Genomic DNA, 16,445 nt, shown 5'->3' with positions numbered 1-16,445 from the left:
TGCAAAATCTTTTAACCACAGCCTGAAAAGCACCCATCTTGTCAAGTCTGTATCACCAACTATACAGGAAGAAGCTTTGGCAAGTTTGAGGGCTACAAAATGAGTTCAAGGCTAGCCTGGGGGTGGGCTTAGTGAGTTTCAAAACAAAAAGGGAAAAGAAAGCTGAAGGCTGAGCTCAGGTATTGAGTGCTTGCCTGGCACATGCAAAGCTTGGTTCAATCCCCAGTACCAAAAATAGAGAAACTCACCTCAGCTGTAAAAGTCTGGACTGTGATATGAACCAACAAGCCAGACTTCTTTCTGCTTTAGCCTTTCATCCTCCCATATGAAACAAGAAACACTGCTAAGTTTCTGCCTCCTGATGCCCATGTCTTTGGAGACAGAGACAAGAAGAACTGCACAAGGCCAAGGTATTAAAAAAAAAACCCTTTGGATGGCCTATGAGTAGTGTTTTGAAAGGGTACTCCTCTTATGTCCTTGATGGGACATTTCTATGCTGCAATGTGAACTGGCTGCCTCTTTCCCCAGGGTAGAAACTGTAGCTCATTGTCCAAGGACTCCTCAATGGTTGCTCTCAGCTATGAGGCATTTACATTGCCATTACCTGTGTCTGCTGTGTATTTCCTGAGCTTCTACTTTGCCTTTCTTGAGCTAACATGATATGCTTTTATGCTATGAGAAATATTTTACATTTATGCAAACTGTGGTGGTCTGAACATGCTTGGCCCAGGGAGTGGTACTATGAGGAGCATAACCTTGTTGAAGTAGATGTTGCCTTGTTGGAGAAAGTGTGTCACTGTGGGAGTGGGCTTTGAGACCCTCCTCCTGGAAGATAGTTTCTCCTGGTTATCTTTAAATCAAGATGCAGAACTCTCAGCTCCTTTTCCAGCACCACCATGTCTACCTGAATAATGTTACGCTTCCTGCTATAATAATAATGTACTAAATCTGAAACTGTAAGCCAGCCCCCAATTAAATATTTGCATTTATAGGAGTTGGCTATGGTGTCTCTTCACAGAAATGGAAACCCTAACTAAGACAGAAGTTGGTACCAGGAGTGGGGTATTGCTGTGACAGGTCTGACCATCTTTTTGTTTGGAGGAATGTGGATTTGGGGACTGTGGCCATGGAAAGCCATGGAATGCTTTAAGAGGGACTTAATGGGCCATCCTTGTAAGAACATAGAAGACATTGGTGCTAAGGATGACTTTGTAGACCTGGCCCAAGAGGTTTCACTGAAAAAAGAATTTTAGTATGTGGCTTAAAGACTGTTCTTCTAATATTTTGGTGAACAATGTGACTGCTTTTTGCCCTCATCTGAGGAGTCTACCTGAGGCTAAGGTAAAGAGATTTCAATGAATTACATTGACAAAGGAAGTCTCAGAAAAGCTAAGCAGAGACTTTGTTTTCCGGTTTACTCTCATGAAGAATGTTTTGATTAAGCATAGCAAGCTTAGAAAGGAAAAACACAAAATGTATGGTTCAAGGGACACCAGGAAGTGAAATGGAGCTAAATCCTATGTTCAAGGATATTAAATGGAATTAAGGGAGTGGTGACCTTGGGGCAAGATCCCACCCAGGTAAGCTTATTGTTTATGCATTTGCAGTTGAACAAAGGAATAATTGCATCAGCATGAACTACAATCCAGAAATGGAGGATACACCTGTGATCCAGAGCTTGAGGCCTAATGGCCAAGAAAAGCTTAGGCCCAGACATGGTGGTACACACCTTTAATCCCAGAAGACAGAGGCAAGTGGATATTTGAGCTCAAGGCCAGCCTGGGCCACAGAAAGTACCAAGAAGAGAAAAATTTAGGTCCAGGCATAGTGATACATACATTTAATCCCAGAAATCAAGAGACATAGGCATTAATATCTCTGAGTTCAGGGTCAGTCTACAGAGCAAGTTCTAAGACAGCCAAGCTTAGGCAGTGGAGGAATTGGAAACCAGAAAGCTGGTAATGACATAATAGAATAGGGGCGGGGTGGGATGTTTCAGTCCCAGCAAGCAGCAGAATATGGCAGTTTTGGCCATGTGGTGCTGGCTTTAGAGTCAAGAATAGAAAGGGTTACTGGGACAGCTGATGCTGATTCACTAGAGCCCCAACCAATGGACAGAAGCTTCCAAGCCCTGTGGTTGAATTAGGGGAAAGCTGGAAGAAGCTGAGGAGGAAGGCCACCCTGTAGGAGGACCAACAGTCTCAATTAAGCTGGACACCTGAGATGTCTCAGATACTAGAACACCAACCAGGCAGCATATACCAGCTGATATGAGGTCCCCAACACATCAGCAGAGGACTTCCAGGTCTGGGTTTAGTCAGAGAAGATGCACCTAACCCTCAAAAGACTGGAGGCCCAGGGAGTTTAGAGGTCTAGTGGGGTAAGAATCGGGGGTGGGGGCATCCTCGTGGAGACGGGCTGGCAGGGAGGAAGTATGGGATGTGGAACAATTGGAGGGTGGACTGAGAGGGGAATAAAATATGGAGTTTTAAATACATAAATAAATAAATAGTCTAGCATCACTGAGGTGAACTCTCCTGGGGAGTGTTTCTGAGAACACAAAAAAGAAGCTGTATTCTAGAGATAATGAAAATTTACCTCATGCTACAGATGTACTTAGTATTATGTAAGAATTACCCAGGCTGTACTGATTTTGAAGCCATGAAGGGGTCTGAAGAGCAGCTGAGGCTTGACACTGTGAGAGGCCAGGAAAGGCCATTGGTGAAGGTTCCACCTCAGTTATAACTAATGGCCCAGGACTGCAAAGAAGCTGAGGCTCAGCATCATGAAGAGAGTCGATGAGAGATTATTGGTAAAGCCTAATTGCAGTGGAAGACCCTAGTGCATTGGAGATGCCAGTACCATGGGATGACCACCACAAACTGCAGCGACTGTAGAGTCAGCCAGAGCCCAGAGGAGCCCAGATCATGTGTTCCAAGATCCCAGATGCTGGAAGAAGAAGCTGTAAGTTGAAGTTGCCTTGGATACCCCAAGATGTTAGGGATGCCAGAACCATGAATTACCTACTCAGGAAGCAGCTGACAGGGAGTGGAACCAGCCCAAAAGAAAAAAAGTTGTTGTTGCAGTCAACAAAGATGAAAAAGGAGTTGGAGATCTGAAGAACACATTGATATCAGACATGGAGGTGCAGAGTTTAGAGTCTGGCCAGCAGGTTTTTGGTCTTGCCAATATATCTTGCCAATAGATAAAATTTCCAGTATTGTCCTGTATTTCCTCACTATGACATTTTGGGATGGTAATAAATACCCTGTGATGTTGAAAGTATGTGATCTGTTTTTTATTTCAATTTTAGAGGGGATTAACAGTTAAGAAATTGGATGAATTACAGAGGAGACTTTGAACATTGGACTTTTAACACTGTTGAGACTGGTATAGACTATGGGTACTGTAGTGGCTATTCCTGGTTGTCAACTTGACTATATCTGGAATGAACTACAATCTAGAATTGGAAGGCTCACCTATGATCCTAATCTGGAGGCACAGAGATATGTTTCTGACCTGGATCTTGGCATGGAGATCTTGAAGCATAGTGGCTATGAATTCCAGAAGATTAAGACAAGGAGATCTCCAAGTTCAAGATCATCTGGGATTAAAGGCATGGAGGCACATGCCTTTAATCTGGGCCACACCCTCTGTTGGAGACCTACAGCCTTTAATCTGGGCTATACCCTCTGCTGGAGATCTATAAGGACATTGGAAGAAGGTAGATTTACTCACTCTTCCTTGCCTGCTTGCCCTGTGGGACTGAGCAACTGCTAGATCCTTGGACTTTCATCCACAGTTGCTTCTGCCCATTTTGGGGGAGTTGGACTATAGACTGTAAGTCATCGACAAATTCCCTAATTATATAGAGACTGCCCATACATTCTGTGACTCTAGAGAACCCAAACTAATACAGGTACCTTTAAAGTTGCACTAAATGTATTTTCATTGTGATGTGGCTGGGTATGGTCCCCACAGACTCATGAGTTTGAACACACCTATGGGGCCAGGGAGTAGAATGTGGTGGTTTGAATATGCTTGGCTCAGAGACTGGCACTGTTAGGAAGTGTAGTCTTGTTGGAATAGGTGTGGCCTTGTTGGAGGAAGTGTGTCACCGTGGTGGACTTTGAGACCCTTCTTCTGTCTCTCTGGGAGACAGTCTCTCCTGATTGCCTTCAAATCGAGATGCAGAACTCTCAGCTCATTCTCCAGCAACATACCTGCCTGGACGCTGCCACACTTCAGGCCTTGATGATACTGAACTGAACCCTGAACCTCTGAACCTGTAAGGCAGCCCTAATTAAATGTTGTCCTCTGTAAGAGTTTCCTTGGTCATGGTGTCTATTTATAGCAATGGGAACCCTAACTAAAACAGATATTCTTATAAATAATTTTTTTTCAAGAAAGAAAGAAAGAAAGAAAGAGAGAGATGGGGGGGAGGGAGGCAGGGAGGGAGGAAGGAAGGAAGGAACAAAGAAAGACTAATCCTTTCCTTCTTTCCCACTCATACACTGAATATTAGATCCTTTGAGGTCCAGCATAATTTAAGTGTTAATTCCTTTCTAAGCCCCTCCAAGCACTCTCCATGCAGATCTCATTAGACCTCATAGTCTCTTCCTCTTGATGCCTCAGAAAAGGCAAAGTAACTCCTGTTACATACTAAACATTCTGCTCAGGAATATACTGCCTTTTGTCTCCATTTCTGAGTATTTTATCTATTTGGCCTCGAGATAGAAAGCAGACAGACGTCTGTTCTGTTCAAACTGAAGGCAAGCGCCAGCACCAGGCTCCCATCTCATTTGTGGGAAACATCTGTTTATTATAATGCACGGGGCTTGGGTTTCAGGGTTTGCAGTCCTGAGAGCTTTGAGCCTTAAATCATCCCCAGTTGGCAAACAATAGTGAGGACCAGGCCAGGAGAGAAACAGATAAACAGAGGTAGCCTGCTTAAGGGATGAGATTAAGCAAAGAGCAAGGCAGGGCCAGCACCCCTCCCCCTCCCACCTCTCCTTCCCTGTTGGCTAATGTACTTACTTATGGAGGCACTGAAGTCAGTGACTGTGGCTTCGAGACCCTTTCTGCTCTGGCTCTTCTTGATGGCTGCCATCTACGTTAGAAGTGTTAGAAGTAAGTGTGTGTGTGTGTGTGTGTGTGTGTGTGTGTGTGTGTATGTATACAAAGATTAAAGCCTGTTGTTATTCCAAGGGATATGCCAGTCAAAGCAGCCATGTCACAGTTTAGGAAATTAAGAACCAGGATCATAAAGGAACTTCCATGACAGCTTTGTAAGAAAGTGTTTATTTAGTATTTGCATTCAGGTCTGGTTTTAAAACCACAAGTGCCAAACACTCAAAATGTGTACACACCACACACACACACACACACACACACACACACACACACACACACACACACTTTTACCAGTATATTTTTAGAACTAGGATCCTGTCTCCGATGACTGAAGACTAAAGCTGCACCTTGCACTGGCAGTCGAAGTTGGTCAAGTGTGAGGATTTTCCCAGTGATGCTTGTTTTGAAGGCGTGAAGGGGCTCATGGAGAGCTGAGGCTCGGCACCTTGAGAAGCCAGAAGAGGCCCTTCGTGAATGTGCTGCATCCATTAAAACAGGAGCAAGCCATTAAGCAGTGCTGGTCCGTGATCTCTGCATCAGTTCCTGCCACGGGATTCCTGCTTTGCGTTCTCGCTCTTATCTGCCTGTGTTGTGCACTATAAGCTGTAAGATGAAATAAATCTTTTCCTCCTCACATCGCTTTTGATCGTGGTGTTTTATGTCAGTAATAGAAAAGTAGATAATACAGCAATGAATGACATTGGGTCATTTTAAGAGAGAACATTGAAATCATCATATTTACACATTTTTAAATATGGAGCCAGACCTGGCCCTTTCCCCAACTCTGTTGTTTGTCTGTTTTACGACGTAGGATATTTTACTTAAAATTATCTTACGAGGATATTATCTTATGAGGAATTTATGGATAACTATTTCGGGTTCTCATCCTTGTCCATTCTACACTTCTGTGTCTTTTCAGTATCACTGTTCTGAGCTCTGGTGTCACAGAATTCTGTAGTCTGGAATCCTCTTGTTATTTCAAGGGATATGCCAGTCAAAGCAGCTGTGCCACAGTTTAGGAAATTGAGAACCAGGGTCATAAAGGGACTTTGTAGAAGGCCTGCAGGACAGCTTTGTAAGAAAGTGTTTATTTAGCATTTGCACTCAGGCCTGGCTTTAAAAACACTCTGCCGATGACCAGACTGGGACACTGGGATATAGATCAGGGTCACACGGCTTAGGCTGTTGCACCGAGGAAGAAATGGACATGTCTGTGGCAGCTACAAGACTCCTGTGGCCTCCCGTGTATTCAAGTTTGTTTATGAACTCCATCTTTGCTTCTGTTGGGCTTGTCTAACCACTCAGCTCAGCTAAGCAAAGATTAAAGCCATACAGAGAGACAAGGCATCTCTGTACATGAGAACCCAACAGGAGAAGGGCAAGGATAGGTCAAAGGACAAATGCCTAAGAAGAGGTGGGGAAAGACAGGAAATAGAGAGATAGTTTATCTACCATTTTTTTTCTTTGCAGAGTAGTCGAGGGTCTCCAGGTCCTTCCTCCATGTGACTTGTCTTCTTTATCTTACTAGAGATTGTATTGTTTTCTACAGAGAGAAAAATCCCCAAGAGAAGGATCCCCTTTCTTTGTACACAGTTTTGAAAATACACCTGTGGTTAGAGAGGGATTATACTTTATTTGTTTCTAATGATAGATAGATCATATTCATTTGTCACACACTACCTGATGGTTTAAAGTTTTAAAGTACGTATAGGATTCTATCCTGTACTTCTATGAATTCAGGTTTTATTGTTGCTGGGGTTTTTTTGTTTGTTTTTATTTGTTTAGATTTTGCCCTAAAACAGTTGGACATATCTGTAAGCCTGGCGTATTGCACATAACCAACACCTATGACATAACAGATGTCAAAAGTCCCTTGTTTTTATTTCTGGCTGGTGCTCCTCTGTCCACGTGGCACATATTCTAGTACATCAATCTGCTCAGACATCTGTGTTGATTCCCCGTCCTGGCTATTGTGATTCCTGCTGTGGTGTGCACAGGGGTGCAGGTGTCTCGATATAGCCTGTGGATATATACCTACTAACGGGATCACTGGGCCCATGAAAGTTCTGGTATTTGCTGACGTGATTTATAATGGCTGCACTCGTTTACACGGGGACTCTCTTTCTCTGTTCTCGCCAGCACTTATTATCTTTTTAAAATCCCAGTATATCACCTTTGACATTATTTGCTTCGTTGTCACACTTGGAAATCAATTCAGCGTTTTATATGGAAAATCTATCCTCTTGTGGTTGTTTTCGATACAAGGCATGAAAGTTTTAGAAGGGTGGGCCAAATGTTTATTGATAGAGTAAAAGGAAGAAAGTGTGATTATACAATAGGATTCAGAAACATATACGGCTAATTTTATACCCGCATGCCTCTAACCCAGCCACAGCAATTAGGCTCACTCTGTTGTGTCAGGCTACTCCCTAGGAGAAGCAGGCTGGGTGGGACCCAGGTGATCATTACCAAGAGTGTACATATACATCCAACTTCCCCAAACATAGGTCACTTGAGCCAGAAGGGACTTTTGATAAAAGTAGGTTGACAATTCAATTCCTGGGGCACTTCAATGTCAAATGCTCTTTCCACATTCTAAATCATAAGGCAGTGTAAACAATGCCCTAACATTGAGAAACAGAAAATTGCATTCCCAGTAATAACAGGGCTTCATGGCATATGGTTTCACGCTTTAATATCTGTTTTCTGTTCTGTGGCGTTAATATTATAAGTAATATAACTTCCTTCCTGTAGAGTTGTAGCTTCTATATTGTACGCTTTCTCTCCTTTACCCTTCTAGAATAGCTCTCTGTAATACTACATCGTATGCCCAGAGAAACTCCTGAGGAAGAGGAAATGTAAAGTCAACCCATCCAAGGGAGATGGTAACACAAGCAGAACCAACGATGGGGTGAACAATGTCTAGCCAACATGTTGTCTTGTGTGCTTTTGCAGACTCAATCTGCGTGCCAGGCTTCGATCCAGGCCTCAACATGATGACTGGAATCACCCCCATTAACCCGATGATACCCGGCCTAGGGCTGGTACCACCCCCACCCCCAACGGAAGTGGCCGTCGTCAAGGAAATAATCCACTGCAAAAGCTGTACTCTTTTCCCCCAAAATCCAAGTAAGTAGAATTGAGAAGCTGATCATATTACTTTTTCTTTTGAAATAGTATTGTGTTCTGATCATATTACTTTTTCTTTTGAAATAGTATTGTGTTGATTTTCAGATGTGCAGCGTTCTCCCCAAGGCTCTGTCTCTCCATTAGGACAAGGACACTAGGGTATGTCCATGCCCCTGTCCAGCCACTGAAGAAATACCATGAAGTCAGTAGGCTCTTGAGAGTTTCTATGTAACGCTAAGAATCTTTCCTGTGTGCAGCGAACTAGCATTTTCTGGAAAGCATCATGTGAAATCTATCAGCTTCTTTCTCCACCTCCACAAATGGGAGACAAAGTCTCAAGTGTGTTTTACTAGATAGAAATGTGAATTAATCTGGCAGGTGGCAATTTGGGGGAAAGGTGAGAAGCAGAAGGGCTATGCATCTCAAGAATTTCTGGACCAAATCACGTTCACTTGAAGGACCTATATATTTGATTAATTTAGCTTCTGATACTAAGTGCATAGGCTTAAATAGCTGGACATTTTTTAAAAGAAAAAAACATTAGTATTAATCAGTGTTGCCTATTCGAACTGGACTTCTCAGGAGATAGCTATAGTAATCTACATACAAACTAGGCAGAATGTTGTGACAGCATACACTATCTTTTCATACAGCCTCCTCAAAACTTAATAGTGTGCTCATTTAAATGTGAATAATAACCAGGGCTTTTTCCAGACTCAGCATCTTTGCAGCCAGGTAAGTATTGTTGCACGCTCTCGTGGGCTGTGACTCCCTCTTTCCGCGGTGCTGCCCCTTTATCTGGCAAGAAGACAAAGCAGCAGCAAGCCGGGCTTTCATCACGTGTCATTCCGTCGTGCTCTGTACTTGTGACACTCCCTCTCCCTCCTCTTTTTCTTCTTCTGGGTGTCTGTGTATGAAAGAGAAATGAAATTATGCTAGCATGTGTTATCTTTTTCTCAGACAAGCACAGCCACCCTGTGCAGAAATGAACATGAGAAATAAAGGCTGGGAAGAGGGAGGGGAAAAGATCAGGAAACATGATGGGGGGAGGACCGGGGAGGGAATAGGAGTGGGCAGGGGTGTGGGGCATAAGTTGTAAAAATTGACTATGCCTCAGTCTGGAGAAAACTCACCAAGTTTAAACTTTTGCCCTGTGAACCTGATAAAGAGCCCAATCGATAAAAGACAAAACTCTGTTTTGTTGTGATATTAGATCTTCCACCTCCTTCCACAAGAGAACGACCTCCAGGGTGTAAGACTGTGTTTGTCGGAGGATTACCAGAAAATGCTACGGAAGAAATTATTCAAGAAGTCTTTGAGCAGTGCGGAGATATCACAGCCATCCGAAAGAGCAAGAAGAATTTCTGTCACATTCGCTTTGCAGAAGAATTCATGGTTGACAAAGCCATTTACCTCTCTGGTACCTCGCTTTAGAAAGGGGCTTTGCCCGGCATTCTGTCCTGTTGGGGGACGTTACCATGAGCTCCATCCTTTTGGCCTTAATGCACAATAAGTCCTGGTCGTTTGGGGGCTGGGGAAGGGGGCATTCACCTTTCAGGTGGCCTGGCTCTTGCTCTTTGTTAAGCCCGTGCCTCTCCACAGGCAGGCTTTGCCTACCATCCAGTCTCGAGGAATTCCACAGAGTTTCTAATTAATGTTCTCAAGTGCGTATTAGATGAAAAGCAATATTTTGAGTACTGAGGACCATTATTATTATTGGATGTAATCCTCTGGGGGAGTAAAGTGCTCTCTCGGAATAATTTCAGTTTCTTAAAAGTGCATTTACAATCTTCACCCCAAGGATAGTGAAGCAAGATCCCTCCTGGCAGGGAATGTGGCCCCGGGGCCTGCCACAGGCCCACTGTCCTCACACACTTGGTAGTTCAGCTGCCAGCTCCACCATCATTATCCTTAGGACCAGGCTTCAGGGGAGGTTTACAGATGTGAAAAGGAAGCCTAGTGCTGCCTTCAGCTCTGTGGGTATCTATCAGGGAAAGTGTGCCAGCCAGGACACAGGACCTCAAGCCAGAGTACACTGAGGCTAACATTGACATGGTACTTTAGAAATACTTCTTTTTAGATTACCATCACTGCCTCTTGCTCCTCCTCCAGCTACATTTGTATCTGTCTGCTACCCTGCAGACCGCCTACCTACCTCAGAGCAAAAGTAACCTGGGCTGGGAAAGAATCAAGTAAAACAGGTGAACTCCACCCCCACCAGGTTTCCCTGATGTCTGCAGCCAGTCTCCACTGCCTTTCTTCTGCGTGAACTCCTGACAGGTTGAGGTTATGTCAATACCTCAGAGACCTTCTTGCCCAAGATGGGGGGATCCAGAGAATGTTAAATCCCTTACTTTACTTACACGCTCTCAATGAGGAGACATAAAGTCTGACCATTCCACAGTGGAAATAAATAGATACGTTACCACAGGCACACAGCCAATTGTGGGCTCCAGGACCTCTGGGGATCCCGGAGAGCATAGGGCATGGCTTTCCTTCTCCCTAACCCAGATAATCTGCCATACTGCTTCCACCTGTGGGTAAAATAGTCCATTTACCATCACGACTCCTGGGTAAGGTTAATCAGATTGGGTAGCACTGTGGGAACCTCTGGGTGTCAGACTGTTCTTAAGAAAGCAAGCCCTGTCAAGGATAAAGGACAGGTGCTTCTTTCCCATCGGTGACTGTCTGGAAATGTGGGTTCTTACTCACTATATTCAATCAAACTATTACTCATCCATAAGACAGTAACTTCTTCCTGTGTGCTTGTAGAAGTGGGTAGGTGAATGTCCTTTTCAACACTAGCAGCAGTCAACTTTTAGACCAAAACACTCAGAAGATGCTAATAAAGATGAACAGTGCCAAATATAGACATAGAGAGGGAAATATAACACTCTGACACTTCTTGGTAGCTTCTTAGAAGCAGGAGAAAACACACACACACATACACATACACCGCCCCATTTCAAACCTTCACTGCCTGGGTGCAGAGACATGTCCAGCTTTGCTGGGGTGATCTCTGTAGCTGAGGAGGCCTGAAATCCTAGCAGTTGGGGGAAAGGGCAGGAAAGAGAGAAGGTTGCCCCCACCCCACCCACCTTGTGTAATCTCCTGCAAGCCCAGCTGGAAAGCCTAATTTTAGGAGCACTTTCACATTTGAGGGCCAGGCTAAGTTTAGCCTCCTCCGCCTCATCAGAGTCTTTTAAGGCTGTAATGATGATGCTCTGAGGAAAGCACCAGAAATGTCTCAGAGAGTGATTGTCTGGAATATGAGCAGAGAAAGTTGTCTTGACCAACTCAGACAGCTGGCCAGGACACGACCCGCTGATTTCACTTTCCTCAGCCCACCACCAAGACAGTCAGGCGTCACCATTAATTCCGCTCACGTGTGGGTGGTTTTTGCATCCGGGATGGGTATGGTTCTGTTTCCACCATCCTGTTGAAACCTGGGAGAGAGTTCAGTCTGATTAGATCTGAAGCGAGCACATTTGTAACTTTTCAAAAGTGTGAAGCGTTCTGCGGAGGGAGGGGAAAGCCAGCAGCTTCCTCAGGGGATTTGTGGCTAAGGTTTAACCCGAATCCCACCGGTAGCCATTGAAATGTACAGGTGCAGGCCACACCGCTCCTCACAGCCTAGCTCTTCCCAGTCGCATCTCTTTTGCAAATCCCTTGCAAGGCAAAGGTGCTTAGATTTTCCTCCCTTCCTCTAGCAGCCGCTGCCAGAGCCGCTCCTGCTAAGACCTGAATTGATGTGAAAATCTGAGTATTCCAAACTGAAGAACCACCTTCTAAATTTGAAGTTAGGCTGACTGGCAGCAGCAGCCAGTCCTGTGTTGACCTCTCACGACCTTTCTCACCCCTCATGCCCAGTCAGAAGATGGGTAGCTCACAGTAAATTCTCCTTCCCCCTAAAGATTTCCCCCCTCCCCGCTTTTCTTTCCGGCCTAGCTTTGGGCTCTTGCACAAGCCTCCTATGGCCTTCAAAGACTGAATGGACAATTTGTGTGGCCCATCAGGCTGGATAAGGTGCTATGGGGGCCTCTAGATTGAAGGTAACATATTCTCCTGCATGCCCCAGAGGATAAGTCGAAATAAAACAGCATTGCAAAATTGCCCAGGTAATTGTGGCTTTGGTAGCGGCAGAGAGCACGTGGGTGGCAGTGTTTGCTAGGGGGATGAAGCGGTAGGCTCCGAGTAAAGTTCTGAAATTTACTTTGCAGGCTCCTTCAAATATCATAGATGCTCTTTATTTACTCATAGCCCGTCTCTTTAAAAAAGAATTTAAGAGTGCGTATGCAATAGAGTTATAGAACACTGAAAACAAAAAGCAAGACCCCGGGAAGCCAAAGGGAGGAAGGAGTGGGCAGGAGTGAAGCACTGTGAGGGTCGCTCTAGGAAAGTAACTGAGGATGGGGGTGGAGGTGGGGGGTATATGTACCCCCACATCTGTGCCTCATGATTAACTTTTTAGAAGGATACCTGCTTCTCCATCCACTAGAGGCAAACGCATCTTCTCTCTGGAGGCGTAGTTGCTCAGCTTGTGGGAAATGTGTGGCCCCTGACCTGAGGTGACCTGGTTTTTCACTGCTTTTAGGCTACCGAATGCGATTAGGGTCGAGCACGGATAAAAAGGATTCCGGCCGCCTGCACGTGGATTTTGCTCAGGCCAGGGATGACTTTTACGAGTGGGAATGCAAGCAAAGGATGCGCGCCCGGGAGGAGCGGCATCGGCGCAAACTGGAAGAGGACAGGCTGCGGCCTCCCTCGCCGCCGGCCATCATGCATTACTCAGAGCACGAAGCTGCCCTGCTAGCTGAAAAACTGAAAGGTAAAGAGGGGGTTGTGGGGGCATGGTGGGATAGGGGACTCTCACTGGAGCCCTCAACTTCCCCTTAGCCACCAATTGACAGGGAGAAAAGAGATGTTCTGATGCCAGATCCTTGTGTGTAGTCTCTGCTGCAGACACTTTGTGAGTGGTAGTGAGCTAGAATCTGCAGACCCCCCAGGCTCCGTGATCATGCCAGGGACAGAGCCTTGCTGCATCAGACTCTCTGTAAGAAGCTTGGAAGGGCGGGCATCCCCTATCCCGCAGCAGCCTGTGGTCCAGGACAGTGGGCTCACTGATAAGCTGACATTTTCTAGTGCTCTCTGAGTTCTGTGGACCTTGCCGCTCCACTAGACACAGAAAGCTTTTCCAAGACATCGTACACACCAAGTCTAGGGTTTGAGGAAAAGAATAGAGGAATGTAGACAGGTCCCCTGTCTTAGAGGTGGAGTCGAAGGATCCTTCTCACACCGACAGATGAGTAGCAATAGAGAAGTAAGTCTTTCATTTCTGTCAGGGCCTTCCCTGGATTTGAGGGTGAGGAAAATAAGGATCCAAAGAAATAAGGACCTGCTGAACTTCAGTGATGACCCGGAAGCCAGGTTTTGAAGTTAGCGTGTGTCTGAGGGTGGGGAGATGCACATGTTTGTCTGTGTTGGGCTCTAGGGCTATTATTGACCAAAATGAATGAACTGAATGGCATCTTTTATACGATTTTCTTGCTGACAGGGTCATAGTGGGTCACAATTGCCACAGGCAGGTGTCTACAAGTAAATGAGTGACTTCGAGCAAAGCTGATAGCCTCAGTGTCAAGCAAGGCATGCACAACGCACTTTGTAACCAGAGCAGGGAAAGGGGTCGAGAATACCTTCACAGAGCAGGCAGGATTTGAGCTTCCTGGGATAAACAAGAGATCTTTCTCCCAAGTTAGGAAGATTCACAGGGATGTTCTAACCAGAGCCTGGAGCTCTAAGAACAAAGATGCACAGGAAACAAAGAAGGTTTGGTGTGGGCACTGCGTTCCAAAAGTGAAGTGCAGCTGGAGAGTGTCTCAGCCAGCGGGCAAAGCCCAAGGCTATTGCTAGGTTTGGTTGTGCCCTGCAAATAGTGAAGAGATGGCTTCAAGGACTCCTGATGAAAGGAGAGATGTGAATTTGTTCTTGATGGGAGTTGGGGGTATGGGGAGTGTTAGAGCCTACCTCATGTATGACTGAAGAAAGTCACGAATTTTAGGAAGATCAGAAGTGGCATCCTATGCTTTATCTAAAAGGCAGCAGCATCCCTATCAGATCTGAGGGCTCCTAATTAGCTACAGTTGCCACTGAATTGCTTCTCTCCAGACACTGAGTACTACCTGCTGGCTTTCTTGGTACCTGTCCAGACACTCCAAGAACAACCATGATATAGGCATAACTATACAGACAGAGGCTACCCCTTCAATGAGAAAGCATATGCAATGTAAATTCAGCTTAGGAACTATTATGAGAGTCCAGAATGAGAAAGAACAAGATTTATATCCAGGAACGCTCATTGGAATAAATCCCTTTTTTTTTCTTTTTTTTTTTTTTGCAAACATCAAGTGAATTTGGTGGTACCACACTGTGGTCTCCTTAGCCTGAATGTTTTCCAGCCCCGGTAGCTCTGTCCCTAGAGCGTGAGACTCTTAAGCTGGATTCAGTCTCGGCTACACCTTAGTTCTATATTGCCTGGATGAATTTCATGAAGGTTTGGCATCTAGCATTATGCTATTTCTATGAAGCCAACATCAGAAGTGCCAATCGCATGTATGAGGTACATGGCATTTCCCTCTACTTTTGGAGGGCAGCAGATTGGGATGTCAATTTGCTGGAGTAATTTGTGAGCCTTGCCATTTCAAAAATGTATATTTATATAGATGAGTATAATTTGCAGAATTCGGAAGCCATGCCTTTGCCAAGTACTGTGTGATCCCTTGAGGAGAGAACAGATTGGAAATTTTAATAGATGGCTCTTACAGTGGAATGAACTAGCTGCAGATATCTTAGGCAAGAGTCAGGTAATATCAAGCTTGACAATTTCAACCCAAGCACAGAGTTTGGAATATAAACAGCATTTAATTGCTTAGGAAATTGGCTGCCTCCAAGAGGAAATCCACTCTCTGCTCCTTATAACACTGTAAAGCCAGGCAGGAGGAGCCAGGAAACTGTTTCCCTGAAGATGATTTCATTGATGCGGGGATATAAAATTCAGTCAAGTCAGAGGGTACAAAAACCTGTGTCAGAAAGAATCTGAAAAGACCTAATTGGATTTGATTTTTTTTCCTCCTGTGAGAAACCTTGCTATCCTAGGTTTATTAGATATTTTTCTCCTCTTTTACACCATACGTGTTCATTCTTGTAATTTTGTTTTGAAGATCATCCACATTCAGCAAAATCTGTATCAATCAAATCTTAATATGACCTGCAAGGCTTCCCAACACAGTTAGTTGCACACAGTAGGAGTTGGGCACATTAATTCCTCTCTTCTCCAAGTATCTGAATCTGGGGCATATTGCATTTCTGGCCACTAGAGCTACCATACATGGCTGGAAGTGAGAGAAGTGATTGTGTTCAGCCTGCTGCCAATCAAGGAAGAAGTATTTGCTTAAGTGTTTTACAAATAGGTGACACCGGGTACTAGTGCTAGGTACTGAGGGAAGAGAAGACACCATGTCAGACCCTGCCTCATAGAATCTAGGCAATTTTTTTGGGTAATGAAAGAAATGACAAATCACCCTGCCCTTGCTACTTGGAACAGTGAAACGTACAAATACTATTAGCAGTAGAGTGCAGTATGGTGGGTGGAAACTGCAGGCTGCTTTCCCTAGAGAGGTAGCCAAACCAGTGATGTCACAAGCATGAAAGAAGGGGGTAATTTGGGGGGACCACATCTCCCCGTTCGCCAGCTGCCTGGCTTCCCGGAGCCAGAGGAAACAGCAGAGTTGTTACTGTCTAAGTTATAACTGAGTCTAAGGCAGAGAGTCGCCAGCCATTGGTTTCATTAATACAAATTCTAAAACAGAAAATCAGTGGGCACCCTGCTGATTAAATAGACATTGTTGTGAGACAATTCAACGTAATGAAGACTGACTGGGACGTAACTGTGCAGGGACCTGAAGTTTATGGCATGGCTTCAGGAAAGCGAGATGGAGCTCAATAGCACCATAATTACACTTTATTGGAAACAGTGGCACCAGACAGATGAGATAATGAATTCTAGTGTTTCTAACACAGACCGAGCAGCCCTGAAGGGGCCCAGGGTCTGGGCTGCATGAGGAAGAGATTGATTTGACCACGAGGAAGCATTATATCTTCATCCACTGGAGATTTCGTTGGGCAAG

At 44.8% G+C, this 16,445-nt stretch overlaps 1 protein-coding gene across 3 annotated transcripts in view; it reads left to right on the top strand.

Moving 5' to 3' along the window:
* Positions 1-16,445, top strand: part of Enox1 (ecto-NOX disulfide-thiol exchanger 1) — a 567,937-nt gene that overhangs the window by 417,685 nt on the left and 133,807 nt on the right. For all 3 annotated transcript variants that reach the window (XM_052190902.1, XM_052190899.1, XM_052190900.1), the window contains exons 8-10: positions 8,089-8,262; positions 9,476-9,682; positions 12,857-13,090. In XM_052190902.1, coding sequence (XP_052046862.1) covers positions 8,089-8,262; positions 9,476-9,682; positions 12,857-13,090 — 615 coding nt within the window. The remainder of the gene's footprint in view (positions 1-8,088; positions 8,263-9,475; positions 9,683-12,856; positions 13,091-16,445) is intronic.

The sequence above is a fragment of the Apodemus sylvaticus genome, chromosome 8 (genome assembly GCF_947179515.1).
Source record: "Apodemus sylvaticus chromosome 8, mApoSyl1.1, whole genome shotgun sequence".
Classification (NCBI taxonomy): domain Eukaryota; kingdom Metazoa; phylum Chordata; class Mammalia; order Rodentia; family Muridae; genus Apodemus; species Apodemus sylvaticus.
The sequence above is the reverse complement of the archived record's forward strand: the minus strand, read 5'-3'. Positions and strand labels throughout refer to the sequence as shown.